Source organism: Merops nubicus, unplaced genomic scaffold, assembly GCF_000691845.1.
Source record: "Merops nubicus isolate BGI_N331 unplaced genomic scaffold, ASM69184v1 scaffold17703, whole genome shotgun sequence".
NCBI classification, from domain to species: domain Eukaryota; kingdom Metazoa; phylum Chordata; class Aves; order Coraciiformes; family Meropidae; genus Merops; species Merops nubicus.
This window is the reverse complement of record NW_008597085.1, coordinates 82,991-105,539: the sequence shown is the minus strand read 5'-3', so window position 1 is coordinate 105,539 and position 22,549 is coordinate 82,991. Positions and strand designations below refer to the sequence as shown.

At 37.6% G+C, this 22,549-nt stretch overlaps 1 protein-coding gene across 6 annotated transcripts in view; it reads left to right on the top strand.

Annotated features, from left to right (window-relative positions):
• Window positions 1-368: 368 nt before the first annotated feature.
• The window catches only part of ARHGAP12 (Rho GTPase activating protein 12), a 67,392-nt gene continuing 45,211 nt past the window's right edge, over window positions 369-22,549 (top strand). For all 6 annotated transcript variants that reach the window (XM_008936606.1, XM_008936603.1, XM_008936602.1 and 3 more), the window contains exon 1: window positions 369-1,037. In XM_008936606.1, coding sequence (XP_008934854.1) covers window positions 369-1,037 — 669 coding nt within the window. The remainder of the gene's footprint in view (window positions 1,038-22,549) is intronic.

Here is a 22,549-nt window from a genome sequence, read left to right as displayed (position 1 = left end):
CCCCCCCCCGATCAATCAACATTATTTAGTAAAAGAAAAAACAGGCCACAAGATTGAAGGAGGCCTGTGTGGATAGGAGAGTTAAATCAATGACTAAGTTGTTCTGCTGTTTTTTCTGGTTTATCACTGAGAAAGATATTTGAAAATCTTACATTTTTCTACCAATTAATTAGTCTGAGATTGACATGAATTGAATAAGCAGGGTTATTTTTGAAATTACTTTCCTCTGAAGTGCTCTTGAAAAATTATTTTATTAATTTTTTTTTTTTTTCTTTCTTACAGCTTTGATTATTAACAGGAAGATAATACTTCTTAAACAGAATGTGGCTTACCTTTTGCCTGAAAAGGTGAAATCTTTTCAAACAGAAATGGCTGATAAAGGCGGGAAGATCCTTCCAGGACAATTGTACATTGAAGTGGAGTATGACTATGAGTATGAGGCCAAGGACAAGAAAATTGTGATTAAGCAAGGGGAAAAATACGTTTTAGTGAAAAAGACTAATGATGATTGGTGGCAAGTCAAAAGAGATGAAAATTCCAAACCCTTCTATGTGCCAGCACAATATGTGAAGGAAATACCACGAAAAGCATTGATGCCACCTGTTAAGCAGGCAAGCATGCTGCCAAATAATGCTTTGAAGTTGACACATGGATTACAGAGATCAACAGAAAATGTGAATAAGTCACCAGAGCTTTCTAGTTTTGGAAAATCTTCTCCAGTTCAAGTGTCTTGCTTAGTTCGAGATGCCAATCAAAATTTGGGACCAAACAATAGCCCTGGTCAAACTCTTGGTTTGAGTCTGGACCTTACCCAAAACAATGGAAAACTTAACAATGAGTTGCAATCTCCCAAGGTTTCCAATCAGTATAGAACCATCTCCATGGGTCATTTCCCATGTCCAGAATTCCTGGAAATAGAGAAGACCAGCTTTTTGCATGAACAATCTTGTGATTCACCAGGAGAAGGCTCAGAAAAAATTCACCAAGATTCGGAATCTGGAGATGAACTCAGTAGTAGCTCCACAGAACAAGTGCAGGTGAGCTTAAAAAAAAAAAGGTCCCTGTAGATGTTTTATTTTTTTCTTTGGTTTCCTTATTGCTATAATTGCTTTTTACTGTTCTGAGATTTATTCCAAATAAATTCAGATGGTTTAAGTAAAAATGTCTCATCTCAACATGAACTGGTTATTGAAGTCTAAAGAGCTGATGTGTATAGCTCTTTTCCTTGCAGAAATACTTTGGGGATTAATCCATTTTTGTTGCCCTGTGATTGGACGTTATGGAGACACTTTTGTTTGCTCCTTGTTGAGGTGGTTTTGAGATGACACTGCATTTGGGTTGTGTTTTCTTCCAGGGGAAGGGAACCTGCTGCACTAAATCCTCACTTTTTGGCTTGTTGAAATAATAGTGCTAGTTACTGCCAGCTTTTCCTAAGTGTGTTTATAGATAGCATAAGAGTTGTAAATTGATGCATTAGTGGGTTTAATAGTTTAAAAATGGTACACTTAAGATTTACATGGAGTTTAATTTCTGGCTTGATCATTTTATTTGCGGGCTCTTGTAATGAGTCAGCCTTGCCAGTTCTGCTTCTCACAAGTTTACTGTGGATTAAAACTCAAAACATGTGAGTTTGTTAATTAGTATGGAAGAATCTCAGGAATGAGGTACTCCCACTTCAGGATAAAACTGAGCATTTATGGCCTTTTTCCTTAGTAAAATGGTTTCTCTCAATTTTTTTTTTTTTTTCTGACAGGCCTCCCCCACTCCCAACAAAAGATTAGCACTCTGATTTAGATAATCAGGTCACTTCTGGTATGGGCAACCAAGTTAATTGGTCTATTATAATCCAGGTTTGTTCTTGAACCAGTGAGGTATATGTACATACCCATAATTATGTATGTGTGTGTATATAGATAATTCCTCCACCTCTTCACCACCCCTTTCCCCTTTTAACCCCTTTCTATAGCAAGATGTTAAAATATTTTAAAATTCTAAGGTTAAAATCTCCCAAGTCTTGCACTTTCATACTCTGTAATGTGAAGCTGTTGTTGCTTGGGTACAATCTGATCACTCTAGTAAATCCTGCTTATCAGCATGTGTGCAGAATACCAGAGGAACTCGTTCAAGTGTAGTGCTCGCATACAAGATGGTGCTAACTTTAGAAATAAAAATCTTACCATGAAGAGCTGTGAATCAGTACTTTGCTAATAAAGCACAATTAAGACAAAGCTGCTTAGTTAATGAGTGGTAATATCTTAGATACAAGACTGATTGGGTGATTTGTGTAGTCTTGAACTGTATGAGCTCATATTTATTGAAATACTCAGTAGTCTTTCAATATCTACTCTACTCCTGGCTCTCATTCCATAAATTCAGAGATTATCTAGTTATGGGACATCATGCCTCTGAAATATCTTTTATGACCATTTTAACCACCTTGCCCTCTCTCACCCACTGACCCACCCCGCAAATAAGGAATAAATAGGTTTATGGAAATTATTTTTTTTTTTTAAAAAAAAGTAATTTCTTGTTTATGCAATGCAAAGGTTGATTGGTTTTCTTGTGCTTCCTTTACAGTAGTGTTCTAGCTCACTGTAGGTGTTACGAGCCACTTGAAAGTATAAAATAGTTGTTAGATATTTGGTTTAGAGGCATGTTTAGTAGCCTATCTACTACCATAGTAATTGATTACTTAGTATTCTCATAATTTGTTTGGCAATGCTTGGAAAATATATCCTCCTTTATATAGTTTACCATGCTAAAGTTTATATTGTTAAGATGGTTCTTTCTACTGTGTTGTATATACTTTGATGCATCTCCTTCTCTAAAGCAGATGAAATTAATGTTGCAGGGGTGTCCTTTGGCAAACACTGAGAAATACATGGCTTGCTGCTCAGTTTCCACCAGACTTTGCAAGTGTTGATGCTGTGACCCCTAGTCTCTTCACCTCTCTCCTTCCTCCCACCTCCCTGAATATACTTGACTCGACACTACAGCCTATTTCTAAGTTTGGATTTGAGTGGGGCAGCTATGCACGTATTCGTAGACTTCGCTGTGTTATAGCAGGTCTGAAGGTGGGAGTTGTCAGTGCTTAAAAATTAGACCCTAAAAATGCTACACTCCAACTGTGGGAAAAGCCTGGCTGCTTGTGACCGCAGTCCCTGCAGAACGTGCTGTTACCGCAGTCTTGGGCGACAGGAACGCGGGTGCTCGTTCTGCCTCGCAGTTGTCTCCTATTGAAACCGTGAAGTGATTTAATTTCATCGTGGGCAATCACAAGCTCTTTAAATACAGTGAAAAAGTTTGACATTTAGTGGCTGTAGGGATTAAAGCAGTAGTGGCACTGATGTCACCGTTAGCTCAGTCGGGATATTCGGAGTGCCAGCCTTCTCACTGGAACGGCCTCGCGTTTCTTTAGAATTCTCTCAATAATGAGCATTGTTTAGTAGAAATCAGCTGTGCAGAAATTAATGGCTCAGAAAGCTGTTTTTTATTGCTCTTAGTCTCTAGCAAGAACGTCAAGTTCCCAGATTCTACATACAAACAGGATTTCACTTCACAAAACTTACTGTGGTTCTCCCTGCCCTGCCTGCTGTGGAGTTGAGTTTTATGCAGTCTGCATTATAATAAACTCTATGCTACAGGTGCTTTCTCTTAAATTTGTAAGATTAGAAACTAGAATGAGCTTGACAATAAAACTGTTGTGTAGATGGCTTTTTGTGGGGTTGAGATGATTGTATTCAGCCCTAGCCCATCATTCAGGGTGTTTTCAGTATCCTGAGTACAAGTGTATGAGGTGCAGAGGAATGCTTCTGTTGTAGGATTCTTTTAAGAGATGGTTGTATTATTCTCTGAAGATTATCCTCCTCCTTTCCAGTAATGAAGTACAGGTTCTGCACCTGTACAGTCTCAAGCTCATAGGCTTGCTCGCTGTGGAAATACTGGAAGATCCAGAGTCTCCAAAGTACTGCATAAAGGAGCTGAAATATATGAAATGAAGGATGGAGGGGTGACAGTGTGAGCAGAAGAATTTGCAAGATGTAAGCAAATGATCCGATCAAGAGAAAGATCAGGACTGAGTAATTAATATTCTTGATATTTTCTGCAAAGAAATTGCAACTGTTAGGTGCAACTCCAGTGCATAAGGTATTGTAAGAATCAGGGGTTAGTTTATGGACTTGAACTATAGAAAGGCTGGAGGTAATTAGAGGAAGTAGGGCTTGAGAGGAAACAAGATCTGATTTAATCAGATTTAAATCTCTGGTGAAGATGGTAACTGCAGGTGGAATTAGAATTGAATGAAATGGTTTGAGACTGCACAGCTGGGTGTAAGAATCACTGACGTCGTGGTGGTGGTGCTTGAAGCTGTGAGAATCAATGAAATTCAATACAATTTTAGGAAAATAGTGTCTGATGTGATGTCCTAATCCCACAGGAAGGGCAGAAAATACTTAGAAATGCCAGCGAGGGAAAAAATAATTTTGAGAGAGAAGGTTTCTGTAGCAGTAGTTGGACAGTACTTTATAGAAGCAGATGGTAAGTCCCAGTATATATGCAGTAGACACTTGAGTAATTGTTTTGAAGAAAAAAATTTGTGTTTAGGCCTACACAAACAGGGAAGACAAGTTGAAAGAAAAACGGAAGACATTAAAAGTGGTCTAGAAAAGGTAAAATCTAGTAACAAATTTTGAGAAAGAAGATACGTAGATGGGAAAAGTGTTGGGTAAGTTCAGAGAGCATGGCATGATCTTTGAGGATGATACTTTGGAAGAAAATTGTTCCAGACAGACATGAAAATCTCCTTTCAGCAATGCTAATGTGTAACCTATGTGAAATAACTTTGTTTCTGATGAGCGCTACTTCCTTTCCTGTTGTAGGAGACAGAATATGTTTAAGAGTAAAATACCTGAACTGTCTTAATGTTACTTCTTATGCTTATTAAAAGTTACTTTTAGTAGCAGGCTGGTTTTAATCATTATAAATATAGACAGTGACCTATTTGCAAAGATTGTTCTGTCTTTCATCCTCTTTAGTAATTGACTATTGCATAAACTGTGAAGCACTAAAGGGGATTATCACTGTGATGGCTGTTTTGCTTCGATTCTGAATAGTAAAGATCTTGCAAAGAGATCTTTCTGCTTTACATCTGCAATTTCTGTGGGATTGCTGTAACTTTCTAATTAAGAAAACTTTTTTTTTTTTTAATGTGTTTCCTGTGGAAGATGAGAGTACATCTGGATATCTTGGCATTCTTGACTTTGTCACTTAGCTAAAAGACTAGTGGCAAATCATTAGTGTTAGACTGCTTTGTTGGTCAGACATTAAACCTCTAAAATAAATGGCTGTTAATGGATTGTGGGACTCTGAAGTAGTTTGCTTCTATTGTAAGGAACTTCGTGCTATTTTATTTCATTTGTTTGCTTAAGGTAAAAATAGTGTGAAGGAAGCAAGCTATGTGCAAGTTTGTTTTCTTTAACGAAACTGAGCATTTTTGCAGATTCACGGTGGAATGTGTAATCTAACATTCTGACTTACATTATAAGTACCATCTTTTCAATAACTCCTTAAAATCAGCATTTGTTGTTCTCATGATGTTAAATGCTGAAATATGCCCATTATGCCCATTACAATGAGGAGAAGCATAACCTTCAGTGACAAAAAACTAAAAGCTTTATAATATAAGGAATTTTGTAAAACATCGGAAGATGATTTTTTTTGTTGTTGTTGTTGTAATTCCATTAACTGCTAAGACAATGTAAGCAGCTTGACATGTTTTCTCACTTACACTAGTACATCAGTAACTCTGAAAGTTGTCTGTCCAGAACATTTTAAGGAATCTTGGTGCTTTTTTTTTTTTTCCTTCTTTTCTTTTTTTTTTTTCTTTTTTTCTTTTTCCCCTACCAGTGACAACAGGTCTGGGTCATCTCACCTGACAGTAGCACTGTTTGTGATCACTCTGTCTCAGGATTTTTAATATCCAAGTCAGCTAGCAGATAGTTGTCCCTCTTAGTCTGAGTGAGGAATTCTGGATTTAGGTGGCCTAGAACAAGAAGGTGCATGAAGTGCATCCCAGTAACACTGCCTACAGCCCCTATGCTCCTCTGAACTTCTGTGCTGCATATTAGATTTGCCTTCCTGAAAAACCAAAACCAACACAGGTATTATCTGTGTGAGGCAACTGTAGCAAAACCATAACCTGGGAGACCAGTTGGTTTTAGTTAACTGGCTTGTTCTAATACTACTGTCTGAAGGCTCAGCTGAGCAAGCTACAGATCCACTTGGTACATGCAGTTTCGTGTTACACGTTCAGAATTTAAACCAACGTCTAAAGCATGATTAAAATTCTGCAAGTACTGACACAGTCTTTTGACTTTTCACCTCTATTTACTTTAATTTCATGCAGAAAATGATAAAGTAGAACTTGCAAGGCATTGGCTTACATTAATAAACTTTTGCCTTTCATCCTGCTGGAGCTACTTACTAGCTCAAATGAAGCTCAGGCTGCAGTACTTGAGGAGTAAGGAGTAACAGCTATAATACAGAACTGATTTTTTTTTTTTTTTTTTCCCCCACTTAGAAACATGTAATTTCTAGTTTGCAATATGAGTTTTTTGAAGTAGTGCAAAATACCACCCTGAGCAGGGATGATGGCAGAATCTTTACGGATGGTGGAGTAAATGCTGAGGCAGAAAAGCGGCCCCAGGAAAAGGAATGGGTGTTTTATCTGACTGCTGCCTAAACTGGAAGCAGCTGGAGATACTGGGGACTGGCTTGTCTTTTGCTGGCAATGCTTCTGTTGGTTTTAAGTTGGGAACCTCCAAATATAGAACAAACTTAAATTGCTTTGTAATAAACAAAATCCCATTTGAGAATATTTGACCATATCTTGTTTACATTCAGAGTTATGTGCAAGAACAATTGCATTTGGAATGTCTTTACCTAGCTACTGTCTAGGCCATTGTTTAATATTGCAGTGCTTGCCTGTGAAATACATGTACTGTTATTCTGTAGAATTCTAAAGAAAGTATTTGTTTCACAGCAGTGTGACAAAACGGTAGGGAACATATGACTCAGTAGAATAAAATGCATAACACTTTCTTCTTTTTTTTTAGGCAGCTCTCTCTGGAATAGTAGACAGTTGTGCTTAAAAAAAGGGAGGTAAAATCTATGCATATCTGGTACCTAAAATGCTGGTATTTCTCTGATGTGCCTTGCCAGCTACGTTTGATCTAAAAATGAGAGAGAAATGGATTTTGCCCTTATGTAGGGTTTGTTCTAATGCTAAAGGACAATACTTTTGGACAAAGCACTCTTTCAGGGTAGTAAGAACAAGATTTTCAAAAGTCTTTTGTGATGGTGAGAAATTGGGCAACATAGTCTGAGATTACACTTGTGAGTCTTGTCTATCTCAATATGGCTTCTGAGCTAGTTCTTGGGAAAGACAGTAACTTCTGAGTAGCTTGCTTGATGGAAGTGCTAGGTTAATGCAGAAAAGCAATCAAACAAACAAACATACAGAAAGTAGGAATCAGTAAAACAAAACCACAGAACTCTTAATGTTATTTTTGTGTTTTAAATGGGATGCAGTTGCTAGCCTCTCTCATATTGAAAAGGAGATAATAGTGCTGAAAACAACATGGAAGAGGTGAAAAGTATGAGAAGAGACGGAATAGTTCCTATGTGAAGTCTTTGCACAAATATTGCATGCTGGTGGGTGCACCTTTAGTACTGTGTAGAAAGGACTCCTGAGTTTTACGTTGGTATAGTAACTATTGATGCTGAAATGGATTGTTGAGAAATAAAAAAAACTTAATTGTGGTATATGCCTGCACCCCCCACTCCCATCTTTATCTGCTTCTCCTGTCTTTTCTTTTGACAGAGACTTCAAGCTTGTGTACAATGATGTTCTGAAGATTAGCATAGAAGTTTGGGGTCTATATTTCAATTCTAGTTTTCTGTCTGATTAAAACAATTTACTAAATGAAAGCTAAAAAGTTGAGGAGCTGTCTGAATAAATTGAGCTTATTGCTTGTGTTGGGTTTTGGTGTTACATTATCTGACTTCAACTTCTGTTTGTAATCAAATTCATGATTAGAACTTTCTGGCTCCTATATTAAATCTGAAATGACATGTTAAGTTTTGAATTTAACTAACAGTTTTAATGGTTCCATTTTTTTAATGTTTTGTCTGGGGTTTCTAAATGATCTTTGAATCATCCAGTTCAATCAAGTAGCTTCCATGTGTTCTTTTTAAATGCTGAAGAGCAGAGTTTTATGTATGTTTTCTGGTGGTGTCCAACATATACACTTGCCACGTTTCTCTTGCTTTCATGGGCCATCATTCAGTTGAATCACTTTGCTGCTTTATTCACCACCTGGTTCTACAAACACTTATTGCCAGTACAGCACTGGGATGGAGTCGTGCTGGCTTAGGCTATACTGGGATCAGGCGTGTCAGTAGCTTGTACATACTCCTTTATTGCAGCTTGAATTGTCATAAATAGTCTAGTGTGAAGTCTGCAAATCTGACAAATTGGAGGACACCCTTGTCTTTAGCATCATGAACATGATGGGACTTCTGCAACAAATGCGCTAATGTAAATACAAATCTGTTGTTATTTCTGATAAGGACAAAAATCCTGTTAACTTTGAGCTTCCAGCTGGCTGTTCAACATACCTCATAGTGTTATATAGACATTTCTTTCCTAGAAATTGCTTTTCCTGTTAAAATTGAATAAAAGTGCTTCTCCCTTCTCCCACAATGATCTGTCAACATGCTTGGCACTATCCCTATTAATTCCTGGTTATCTGAAACCAATTCAAAGAGCTAATAGATGGCTGTCATGTGTAACTGCCTTGTGCTTTAAACACGGGGGACTATATATGTGTGTATGTATATACCTATATTCTCTCTATTATATATGTGTAAAGCTATTAAAAATCAAGGGCCACTGTTCTGTTTATTAATAGCACTTTGATCTTGATTTGCACCTCATATCCCAACTTCAAACTCTTTCACAAAAATTTCATGATACGTACTCATCAGTATTGTCCCTTTTTTTAATCCTCCAGATAGGTCCATTTGTCCTGGCTGTGACTTTATCCTCTCTCCCAGTTGCTGCACTCTTAAGTTTTAATGGCATCTTCATGATACCCTGAGGCCTTGTACTTTTCATACCATAATGTGTGTTACTCCTTGGTGCTCACGCCCACAAGGTCTGCCAGAGGACTTCATTGCTTCCTCCCAGGCATGCTTTTAGCCAGGCTCTGTGTCTGCCTTGCTGTAGGCAGGGAGCTGGAGCCGGAGCTCTTGGAGAAGAGGGAGTGTGGCCCTGCCGTGGCCCAGCTGCTCTGCAGCATTGTCTTTCCAGCTCTTTGCTCGGCCACCCGCCGTGGTGCCGGCGGCGGCTCCTGCTGGGTCACCCAGTGCAGCCTCTGCCCCGACAAGCTGCAGCTTCAGCTTCACTTGCTTTCCTTCCTCTCGCCTTTGCCAACCTGCAGGGTTATGCTCTTCATGTGACTGTCTGAGAAGAGAGGACGTTTAGAAGGACGGAAGTAAAACTTTAGAATTTTTTTTTTCTTCTTGTTATTCTATGCGTTTCTCAGGAGAGACTTGTCTCAGCTCCTTCTCTTCTGAAGTTTGAGAGCACTTGTTGCTATAGCAGGTTGTAAACTGTGATGCACCAAGGTGTAAATTTTCCTTGTTTACTTTTCAGTTAACTGGAAAAAAAAGTTGGTTTACTTTTCAGTTAACTGTATGTAAAAATGCTATTACATCCCTTTTCACTTTCTTCTAGTTCCTAAGTTTCTATTGTAGCCATCAGTTGAGCTAATCTTGGATATATGCTTGTGCTCAATTTTTTGGTAGTCTTTTTTAAATTGTTTGTTTTATGAAAAACCAGAAAACCCCAAATCCCAAGTGCTTTGATGAAACCTATCTCTAAACTCTTATTCCTCTGTCCTTGCCTTGTAAAATTCTAAAACCTCAGCAGATTTTATCCAAACTTTTGATGTAATGATACCCTGTACAGCATTTGTGAGGGCTGTGAGACAGTGCTTTCTAGCTGCTGTGTGACTTTGGCGTGCTGTTTATGAAAACAAAGAGAATGCTATTAAATAAAAAAATGTTACACTGACAGTTTCTTTTTTAGCGGTTTAGCAGGGTTTTTTTTTTTTTTTTTTTTTTTTCCCCTTTAGAGCAGTTTTTGACTGTAGCTTGAAAGGCTGTGCTTAAATACTGTGTCCATAGGTGGTCTCAGGAATTCTGTATGCTTATCCTGCTCTCACTTCATCTTCTTGCAGTGCCTCCTTACATTCTGTGATTCTGTGTCACCATGTATTATGGTAAACTGTGATTTGAGCACTGAGCACCAGGGTTCTTTGTTGTCCTGGCTATGGTTGGACCTAGGCTTGAGTGAAGCCTCAGAACTGTTGTAAAGCAAATAAAATTCCACAAATGCTAAATCCTTTTTTACCTTCTTAACTGTCAAGTGAAAAACAAAAAAAATGCTGGTTCAATATCTAATTTTATTGAAGTAAAGTGGTAGTTTCAGACTTACTTTAACATCTGTTTTGATGTTGAAACACAGTATTAAATGACAAAAGGATACTTATTTACTCTGGATACTGAATTGCAGAAATAGCTTTTCTCAAAAGTGAAAGAAATTCTTGCTAGTGTAAGGAAAATAAAGGGGAAGAAGGAGTGCAGAAATGCATGGCTGAGTGTTTCATGGTTTCTGCCCTGAATTGGGGTGTCAAGCAACTGCAAGTAGAGAGAAACAGTCTAAATAAGAAATAGTCTAAATATGTCTATTTTTTCTTGCAGGGGTGGGGGTCAAGATGCAACCTGGTTGAGACGCCCATGAGAATTTTATTGCTTTGTACAGCCTATTGCTGGGATTTTGAGATGGTCTTTAAGAGTAAAATTTTGCACTTGCCTTTAGCATGTTAATAAAACAAAAACAAAAAACCTCAAAAGTGATATTAAAAAAATCTCTAACTTCTTGAGCTTAGGCACAGTGGGTTGGATGCATTTCTAAAAACATTCATCCTACTATTTGGTACCCTTTTGCAAAACAGAGTCATGATATTACAATTAGAGTGATTGTAGCCTATTCTAGCTTGGTTGAAAGCTGAGAAGTAAAGAAATATCTTAGAAGCACCATGGCATAATTACTTACAGGGTTTTTTTGTGTGATCTTAAACAGCTACTAAAGGAAATATTCCTACTTTGCTCCAATTTTGAAATAATTCACATAAATATGCCATCTACTAACAATTATTTTGTCCATCCTTTCATGTCTTTTAAGACAGAGTTTTAAACTGAATTCCTGACTTGTGTATATGTCTTCTCTGGCATGAGACGTGTCTTTCTACTTTATCCTTGATTACCAGGAAAAAATGTTGTGTGTGATGTAATAGTAGAAGTTCTTTGTTTAAAGTCATTAAAATACATTAATTTAAAACCTGAGAGTTTTGACTGTGTGCTGGAGCATGTATATTGTGTCTCCTGAATATAGAAGGACTTGGGACAGTTTGTCTTAATTCTTCATATCCCTCTCCCCTCCAATATAAATGGTGGATGCTAATTGCGATTTTCATTATTTATTTGGAAACTTTAATGTGCAAACAGAACAGCTGAGTAGGTATGTATCCTGGAGGTGACAGTACATAAACAGCCAGCTTCTGGTCCTGTTAATAGCCCAGATTGTAATGGGAATTTAATTTTAAAATGTTCCAGTGGAGCTGTGAACTTCATTTCTCTAAGTGACAAAATCGGTATTTTTACTGGTCAGAAGGGTTTTAATCACAAAGCACAAAGCTTAAGAAAGCTTAGCACATCTAAGCTAAAAACAAGAAATACAGTCATTTTAATGCCAAACTTTTTTTTTTCCTTTTTTGCTTTTTGCCTTAAGGCTTGTTTGCTTCAGGCAAGGCTGGTCAATGTCCAGTTCCAAAGCACTGTGAGACAGTAGAGATATCAAAGAAATGCAATATCCTAAAATACCAAGACTTCTTTGAGAACTAAATTGCAATCTCTGCTTTAGGTTGTTGTACAGTGACTTTGTCTTGCACCTTGTACAAGATTTTGCTGTCTGTCACAGAACCCACTAATTATATTCAGTGTTATACAGCAAACATGTGAGAGAATACTGGTTCTGCATGCAGATTTAGTAAAGGGCAATCCAGTACAGGGACTGGTGGTTTTTAAAGATGGGAGAGTCTAATCAGTTCCATGTTTGTTGTCAGGCCAGGTGGAAATTAGTTCTGGTGTTAAAATAATGAAATTTTAGATCACTTATTTTAATAATGGGCTAAATGAATAAGTGGGAACTTAACATCTAAATTTAATTTAACTATTTAAAAGATTGCTTGGTAGTTGAAACTGTTTACATATGTGAAGAACAATGAATAGTGTGTGAAAATTGCTTTTGTAGCATCTGTAAGCTTCAGTGATGCTTGAGGGAAGGTTTACATGCAGAAAGAAGCCTATGGAAACAAGCTGTCAAAAACATATCAAATAACTTCTTGTTCCAAATCCTTTTCAAGTTGGGGATCTTTTAATATTAATTTATTATGCTGAGCATATCAATAAAGGCATACTTTATCACAAGAGTGATTTTTTTTTTTTTTTAAATTGATATTTGGAATTTCTTGCTGCTACTAGATCCATTTTATTATGGTATGCTAGTATGGCCAAAAGCTGTGTACTGTCTTGGCAAAAGATGGTATAGAACTTGAGTTTCTCCTTGATATAGATTATTCTATATGTTAAAATGTAAAGTATGCACATATGTTCTTATCAGAGTTTAGCAGTTTAACAACACCTGTGCTCTTGTCCTCTGTTCCTCTGAGAGGAATGGAGGCTGTAAGGCTCGTTGGACCTTGAAGCTTCACTGTAGGCTTTGTTAGGATCATGGCAGACTATTTGCCCATTCTCTAATCTCCCATTTCAATGGCAATCTAAAAAGCATAGTTATTAATATTTCCAGTAAATATTATTTAGAAGATAGAACCATCACCTTATATACTCAGCTGCCACTCTTATGAAAACAATGGTATTTAGAGTAATGTTAGCCTAGAGCCTAATAAGGCTTACTGGGAAACTTTAAATACCTTAAATTTTTAAGATAGCTGTTGTGTTAGATGTGGCTGAAAAGTGAAGTCCTAACAGTCATCAAGTAGAATAAGCTCTATTTATTGACAGCAGTGCTGCAGACAGCTCTGGGCAGACTGCAGCACTGTTATTTTAGAGACCTTCAAGGGACATGGAGCTCCTGTAACACCTATGGCAGTTTTCCATGATTCATCTTTTTAGAGAAACTTGGTGGAAATGTCTATAGAAAATGGCAAAGTGTTCTTGTGAAAAATTGTATACAGTAGTTTTAAATACATTGACAACTTCGTTTTTCTGTCTGCTTCATGGCAAATTGTTGTTTTTCCAGAAATATCACTTGTTTGTGATAAGTGATACTCTGCTTTAGCTAAATCATCAAACAAAATGCAGCAGACATCTAAAGGTACATAATTTCCTGATGACTATAGTAGAAAAATAACATGCCCTTTACCCTGGTATATATTTTTCTTGTAGACTCCCAGAAAGTTAAGCTTCTGTCCAACCTGTTCTCTGCAACTGAACAGCTGCTTTTGCTCAGCTTTCAAGGGCAGCTCTGTGCTGAGCTTTCCTGTATACTTCAGCATACAGATGTTTTTTAATGCATACATGTCCTTAAGAGCATTTTCGGTTGGTTTGGTTATTTTTTTTTCCCCAATAACTTGGCAGATAGTGCTGCAATACTTTATTATACTTACAGTTTCAATGAGAATGTTCTCTACAGGCTGGTGGCTCCAGCTGATCAGCTGAATGCTGAACAGGGAATTGTCATTCAGCCGGGTGGGGGAGGGCGCGTTTGCTGCGGCGAGCGGGGCTCTGCTTACTGCATGTTGCTTAATCAGCACGAAACTATTAGCAAATTCTTGCCATCTCAGCTATAATGGACTGCTAATAGGTTTGCTTTATCGCATAGCATAGTCAAAAAAGCTTGGAATGTTTTAGTAATTTTAAGTAGTGTAACATTCCTCTTAATGAAGTTTGACAGCATTTTCTAAACTCCCTCACGCTGCATAATAAGAGTGCTACTATAAATGCATTCCTATGTACTTAGTGCTGGTAACTTACTTGTGTCTTTTCCTCATGAAAGTTTTCTTATGTGAAAGCTTTCAACATAACTTAAAATTCTAATTACACAAAATAGTTTCCTGGCAACAAAAGTGGCTGTATAATTAAGTCCATTTTTATGTACTCTCTTAATTTTGTCAATGTTTTATATTTGTCAGAAGACTTTGTAAATCACAAAGAAAAAAAAAGGAACAAACAAACCAACATTTATGAGTTTTTTTTGGTTTGTTTTTAATTGACATCACCCCTCACCCACAGTATTTTAGGATGTGCTTTGTAATCTGGGATATGCAATGAATGAGGGGTTAGTGTGGCCTCTTTTAGTGCAGACCATCAGGAGTAAGTTTCAGAGAGGGTTAGTGCCAGATGTCTGAATCTGACTTCTTCCTCTCTACCTTCTTCTGTAGAGGCTTTTGTAGTGGCAGTGTTCACTTTTTGGCTCTGCTGACAAATTGCAGTGGATCTCTGGTATCTAGGGATTGGGACAATTTTCATTGTTAGTTGTCAGCAGTGAAAAATGGTACTATAAGGCAGAAAGCCAATGCAGTTGTAGGTTTAATGTACTACTTTTAATGGTTTGTGAATTTGTTTTATAACCATGGGAGAAGAGGGGATGGCCACTGTGTTCCCCAGTTCCCACCTTGGTACCGGACAGACTGTATGGGCACTCTGCATAGTGGACGTGGGCATGGTGAAGAGTGCAGTTTCCCACTTTTGTTGCAGGGTCTGGCTCACACCTGCATTGATTCATTTTTCTCTTGTATCTGTCTGTCTTCCTTCAATCCTGGAGCCAGGCTTCAAGAGTTTTTATAGTCTTAATGCATCAGCACTGCTCATAATCAGAATGGGTCTAGTTTGAAAATAGTGCCATTTGTGGAAAGACCATATGCATCTTTAGCACACCCTGTCTGGATTGACCTAGCTGTGACAGCAGGCCTTTGGAGATGGACCCTGTACTTGAAATATCAAAATACCTGATCCCCCTACTTAATTCTGGCAGTCTGTACCTCTTGGTTTCAGCTCTTTGTAAGAGGTCTTTCACCCTATGAAAACTTTGTTTGAGAAGAACCTGCAAACAAGCAGGGGGAATTCTGTTAAATATTTGATTATGATTGGTTGTTGGTACTTGTCTGAAGGAATGAAATTGGCACAGAAAACTGGAATAAGATTTTTTTTTTTTTCCTTGTGTGCATCCTGTTTCTTACATACTGACACTGCTGGCTTCTATAGCAAACATACATTGAACTAATAGTTCTAAGCCTTTAAGTAAGAAATTTCAACTTAGGATGTCAAATGTTAGGTAGTGGGCTATTTTTTCTTTTTCCTTTTTGAAGTTATCAAAGAACTCAAAGATACCAGAGTCAGGGATAATAATAGTGAATTCATAATGTGATTTAAACTGAAGGTTGTAGAAAGTTACAGTGGAACAGAGGAACTATTTCTGTTGATGGTGTTAATTATCAGTCCAATCTATAATTAGCAGTCCAATCTATAGATGTTTTCACCTCAATATACCCTCCTAAAATAGGTGCTTAAAAAATATCCCGAACTGTGTTAGGGGGAACTTGGCTGACATGCTGTGCTGTTTAACCTTCCTTCCTTTCAGTTTTTCTGCATGGCTGCATATTAAAAAGTAGCAGTGGAGATACTTTCAGTGTTTTGTGTGTTGTTTGTGGATTTTGTGTGTGTGTTTTTTTTTTTTTTCCCCCTTTTCCTTTTTCATAATTCTTGGTTGAGTGTTAAGGTTTGATTAAAAAAAAAAAAAATTTAAAACTCAAAATGCTCAGTAGTACATGTATGTCATAAATGACCATTATAATCTGTTCTGACACCTTTTGTACCAGTGACCATCACACAGTACTTCTCTGTGGGAAACCTGGAACTGTTAGGTTTAAGCGAGATTGTTGGGGGAGAGGAGGTACTGGGTTTTAGTTTTGGCTTTTGAGGGTAAATGGCTGTGCAGAGCTTCTGGGAATAGGCTGAGTCTGTTGTTAAGGAACTCATTCATTATTATTTTTCTTTGAATATTCTGGCATACACTTTAAAAAAACCCGAAAAGATTCCATACCATGTCATACTGCCTTAATCCCCTCACCAATTCTTTTATTTAAGATGTGATAGACATACTATAGGCCTCATGCCCTGATGCTATTTTGTGGTTTTATTTTTTTTTTTTTTCAATTACTGTAGCATATAATCCACAGATTTTTTTTTTTTTTTTTAATAATCCTAATAGCCACATTGAAATTATATTTGAACTGCAAAAATTACAACTAAGTGCTTCTGAACAGGAAAATATTGACATTTGGATTGCGATGGAGTTACTCAGAAGCTTAAAAAAGCTGATCAAAAACCCCAAAGCCCAGCTCTCTTAGTTTGCAAGACTTAAATTTTGTATTACAAAATGCAGCTTGTTTCATCATTTGCTTATTTGCAACTTCTCAGGGAAGACAAGTGACTTGAAGTTTCCTGTCAGTGCTGCTGCTGTGAAAGCGAAGTGGGGTAAATGGACACAAGTCTCACTGACTGCTCTTTGCTAAACATGGGGGGTTGGCCATCTATCTCATAACACTTTGGGGCATGTTCCCCCAAAACTGTACCTGGAATTTAACTGCTCCATTTCTGAGGGCTATGAAGTGATAATTCATAGTTATGGAAGAATAATTGAAGCACAGGTGTTTCCAGTTGTCTGGCAGTTTTCAAGATACTGCTTCAGTCACTTAAGTTCTGTGCTGGGAAGCTTTTTAGTACAGAGATGATTTAACTGCCTTTGTGATTGTCCCAAAACACAGAAGTGAGTTTGTCCATCATTGAACTTACCTGTTTTAAAAAAATCTATGTATTAATCCCACAAAGGATAGTGTTGTGTATACTTTCCTGTCTGGTGTGTTTTGCATCTTGTTAATTTTTTGGGTTAACTACCTCACTGAGCAGGACAGGAGCCACTATGGGATTGACATGACTTGAGTGAATGGGGGCATACCCTTATTCTTCTGAAATCTGAGAAACTTGGTTTTCCAAAACGCATGTCTCAGATCTGTAGGAATGTCTAAAATTGGAAGTGTGACAAGATTCAGTGGAAGTGAATCTCCCCTTTCTTTACTGGTATGTTTCTGAATGTTTTATAAATCTTATGGTCTGTAACTTATTTTAAGTATTAATATACCCTGGAGGCTTGCAGAGGAGGGCAAAATATAGGATCTTTTATTGCTTAAATTCATTATGATATTCTCACCATACCTCACCCAGTTTTTTCTACTAAAAATTAATATTAGTAATATGTTGGTTTTTTTTTTAATTTTGCAAGAGGTAACTCTAAGCACTTTGAACAATGTACCATTCCTATTTTTCTTACAGAAAAAATAAAATTTACAGCTATAACAGTCCAGCATAGCTAAGACTATGTACTAGTCCTTTACCTCACTACAGTTTCCTTTCCATCTTCTTTGATGACAACTGTGACAAAAGTATCCCTTTTCTTTCCATAGAATATATATATATTAGATGCAGAGTGGTAGGCATTTTTTTGTGCTTGTCCATGCATACTGGTGGAAGACCTTCAGCAGTGCCAGAATCAGTGAATGCCTCACTGGTAAGTGGGCAAATCACACTCTGGCCTGTGCAACAGCTGAGTTACCTTGGTCTGCCTGTTGCCTGAGACAGTCATAATGAGAAAATCTTATCATCAGATTTTATCTTGTAGGTGCATCAGCCATAGGTATGATACCTTTTATCCTGTGATTGGAAGAGCTTGGGTGGCTGCAAGGAAAATGTTTTGTTTTATATTGCATATATAAAGTATTGCATATGTTATATTTTATATAACAAAATAATATAAATTAAAATATCAAAATAAAATAATAAGCCCACTTTTTTTCAGAGATAATTTTTTTTTCACTCCAAGTGGAGGACTTAAGCTAGTAAGCAAAACTGTGTTTCCCTCGTTACTCTTACTATCCGTACTGCCTCTGAGTCCTGTACTCTTCTGAGGGGAAGACCTGTCCTTCCTTGGCTCAAAAATCTTTTGTAATTCTCTGTCATACTTGGCATACCCTCTTCCTTTGATGGCATGAGATCTCTTCTGCTTAAATATGTTCATTAATGCTCCAGTCACCGTGCTACTACATTGCCTATTCCTATAAGCTGTTGATTTTTCTTACCAAAAAATCAAGGACTTAAGACCAACATTTCAGTTGTGCCTACTTGTACAGTAAAATGGCTTCTTACTGTACATTTTAGATGTGAACGTGCTGCCTTTCAGGGTGAGGGTTACAAATGTGTGAAGCTGTACAAAACCTTGTGAGTAATAAAAATACAGAAGAACCCCAGCATGGATCTTTAGCACTGCACAGGGACAGAGGCAAAAATATCAAAAGTGCTGCTTAAAGTTGTTGACTAACCTGCTCTTAATCCTTCAAGGAAAGTTCCCAATATCAATGTCCTGATAAGGCTGTTGCAAGGTTTCATTCCTTGTACCTTGCTTCTCTCCATACCTAAATAACCTTTTAATAAAAAAATTTAGCCATTTTTTTTCTCCTGCCCCTCGCAGAAATAGACAACTCTTTAACTGATTGTGTTTTAGCTATTTGAAGAGAATTCCTTCTCCCAGCCACCTGTGGGGTTTAATGAGGCAGCTAAACCTCCTTACGAGCTAACAGGTTCTGAAAGAGAAGGTCCTGCTCTCCTGCCTCTTAAGTCAGTCAGACAGTTCAAAAGTATCTCAGACTGACCTTGCAGTGACCTGCAAACACCTGAAAGAGATGGAGTTAGTTGGTCCTTTTGGTAGCAGGTGGCCAGTAGACCAGCTTAGCTATATCTTATAACTCTATCAGTAGTCTTTTATTTTCTGAAATAAATAAATTTGTGCATTTTTCTCGTTTTCTAAACATTGAGTTGTTGGCCGAGTCCTTTAAATTGTGAGCTTTATTAATTTGGTGACATGAACTGAATTAGCAAAATTGTTTGCTGGACTTTTGGTATAAGCAGAAGTGTCAGTGTGGCTGCTGCCTTTCTGCACAGAGGAAATTCTTTGCTTGTGTGCATGGGGAGTTAGAGTAACTAACTCACTTAAAATGGCAAAATACTTTTCTCTTGGTTTCCCTTTCTGCTTTAGATGAGCAAACCAGTTTTTCCAAAGGAAAGAAGAGTGAAATAAAGTGTAGGTTTTATTTGTTTGTTTTTTTTTAAGTAGATAGTCTGATGTGTTAAAAGGGATAGCTGATGAAAAATTTGCCTGAAATTAGAAATAGAGAAACAATCAGGACTTTGCATGTACAGATTTAAGAACAATTACATCCCAAGTTTCCCATTTCCCTAACCTAGATCTGTTTTATGTTAGAAAATGGATAATTTACGTGATGAAGAGGTTTTGTCATAATTTTTATAGACCTGGGTTTTATAACGTGATTTTTACCTTGTAGAGGTATGTAGCTAGCACGGCAGTATGCAAACTGTGGTTCATGTATTTTGAAATTGTGTAGCAAGTCAGGATCCCTAGAACATGCCTTTCAGATGTTGCCCTCAGTTCATAAATTTGGCAGTACTGAAACTTGTTTCTCAGGTTTTTAATAAACTGTTTATGCAAGTTAATGTAAATAGCTGCACTGGCTGTTCTCTGAAGGGATTTCCTGCTTGTTTCCAAGTGGAACGTTCCAATCAAGGAAACTGCCCACTGGAGAGCTGAGGCACACGGGGAGCGCAGCGCCCTGGGAACAGCAGTTACAAGGCGTGGACTTGGGGAATGCTCTGAGAAGCAGGCGGGGAGGGTAGCAGCAGCCACTGGAACTGTGAAGTACGGCTGCCTGTGGGCTGAGGAAAGGTCAGAGCCTGCTGGTTGCATGACAGAATATGTCCCGGTTCACAGATTAGTAAGGCAAGCCAATGGGAATCATTCTAGTATCTGATTCCATGTTATACTGTGGTTGCTGCCTAAACCAGCTAGCTGTTTTTTACTGGGGTTTGCCTCCTTAATTTAATACCATAACATATTTCCAGTATGCCAGTAATTGTGCTGATACATGAGCATTGCTCATACAGTTTGAATACTGCTGATATTCTAAAGTTGCATGTTATTAAAAACTTGTAAGCATTGCAATTCATAAGCTCAAGAAGATATTTTGAAATTATTCTTATGCCTAACAAAGAAACACTAGCATAACAAAAGCTTACAGAATTTGCTGCCACAAGCAACATCTAGTGAAGCAGAGTTTCACACAAGTAAAATCTGCTTTTACAGCAGAGTAAAAGGGCAACAGCTGTAAATTGTGTGGGAGTTCTGCATTTTCTTGTCAAGGGTTTGGAATTGAATACCCTTCCTGACAGAACACTGATACAGTGACTGCTGTGCTCTAGAACTCTGTTGCAAATTTTTTTCTTTTTTTAAACTTAATATTAGGAAAATAAGCCATTAATATACACATATATAGTTTTAAAATGCTTAATGACTCTGGCTTTTTCCTTCTCTTTCCAACAGTAGAATATGACCATTTTTGTTGTACTAAGTCATGTGGTTTTGGTAACTTGCATTACAGCAGTTAATTATATTCTATTTGATCAATGGTACTCAAGGTATCTTTTAGGCTTGGCCAGTAATACAGCTGCAGTAACTTTGGAGTAACTTAGGAATCTTATCAGAGGTGATGTTTACTTTCCCATCTGCACTTCCCGTGTGTGCCTGGCTTTACAGTGCATTGTGTAGGCACTGGGCCCTCCAAAGCACACTTAAATGCTATGGTTTGTATCCTTTTGAAAATGTAAAGGGTAGCAAAAATTGCTATTCAGTTTGAAGTGACTTAAACTAATGGAAACCCTTTCTTGACCTTTAAGTTATTATGAGGTAAAATAACACCATTTTACCCACCCAAATATATTTCATAGCAGCTAACTTTTTAGACGTGCTACGGTATTGTAATGGTGACAATATAGAAGTGTTCCATGAACTTGTGATACGGCCCTTCTGAAAAGCAGTTTCTGTCAGCATTTTACAGGACTGGAGGAAGCAAATTAGTTTTTTGTGGTGTTGGTGTACTATCTTAGTTTTTGTAGGAAATAATCATTGAAATACATCACAAATTATTCCAAACAGCTTTATTCTTCACAAATCTGCATTCAAACACATACTGTGGGCTCCCCAGATGTCAAGAATTGACAGCAGTTAAACTAAAATGCAGAATAAACTCACTGTTTCTGCTAGTATTCTTGAAACATCCTTATTACAGAACAAACTTGATACAATTTCCATGAAGGAGGGGTTAAAATAAATGTGTAAATTTATTACTGTATGGTGTGTCCAGGTTCTTTAAGGTCCTGGCTAAATTTCTCAGATAGGTTTCAGGTACTGCATTATGTCTGTGGAAAGTATCAGTTTTTTATATGGTGGAGTGGACGGGGTAAAAAAAGAGTGAAGGAAATCTACTTTCTGCCTATTTAACATTGTTAAATTTGGCCACTTCTTCCTATTTGGAGTAAGCTTGCTGTGTAAGCATGTATGAAATAAAGTGTTTCATACTGTGTTTAAATTTTCTACTATAGGAAAAGCAGCTTTGTCTATATCCTTGGACAAAAGCTTTTTTATGGAAGTGAGAAGCTAGATTGTGCGAGTGGTGAAGTACAAGTGTGGTAAACACTGTCATCTTTGTGCATGTTCTACAAAGGATCCCATTGTAAGTTCTTATTTCCGTTTTTTAAAATATTTGACATCACTGTTGCAAGCCTTCGATCAATTATATACTTTCTTTTATTGCTATAAACTAAGTTCATATGTAATAGTTTTGCTCACAGAGATGGTCATCAGCACTACAGAAATGTGAAATCTGTAGATTGTCCAAGGAAAAAAGGCTTTCCATCAATTTTCTTTGCTCTGTCACTTATGCTGGATGACCTGGGAGCGTTGTTTCTGGTACTCAGAGGCACAGCCAGCTGCTCCCCTCTGCTGCGGGCCACAGCCTACCAGGGAGCCCTCCTGCAGCCAGGGTCCCCTCTGCTCCTTGTGACTGTGAGTGCAGGATTGTGAACATGGCAGGAGAGGCCACCTCTTCTGTCCTGCAGGACTTTTGCAGTATGGTTTAATGAATCATTGTCTGCATGAGTACGAAAATAATCTAAGTCACCTCTTTTGGGCTGCCAAGAAGAGGGAATGTGTTTAGCTTTAGACGCTTTTTGCTGTGCATCCAGATTTTTATGGTGGTTTTTTTTTTTTTTTTTTAAGTGATAAGGCATTACAGTACCACCGGATAGAGATTTGTTTATTTGTTTTTTTGGCTCCTTGGGAAATTTTGTGTGTGTTATGGGAGAGCTAAAGCAGTAGGGAACTTAAATGACTGAAATAACATGAGCGCATCCCGGGAGAACACAATGTCCTATGTACTAAGAC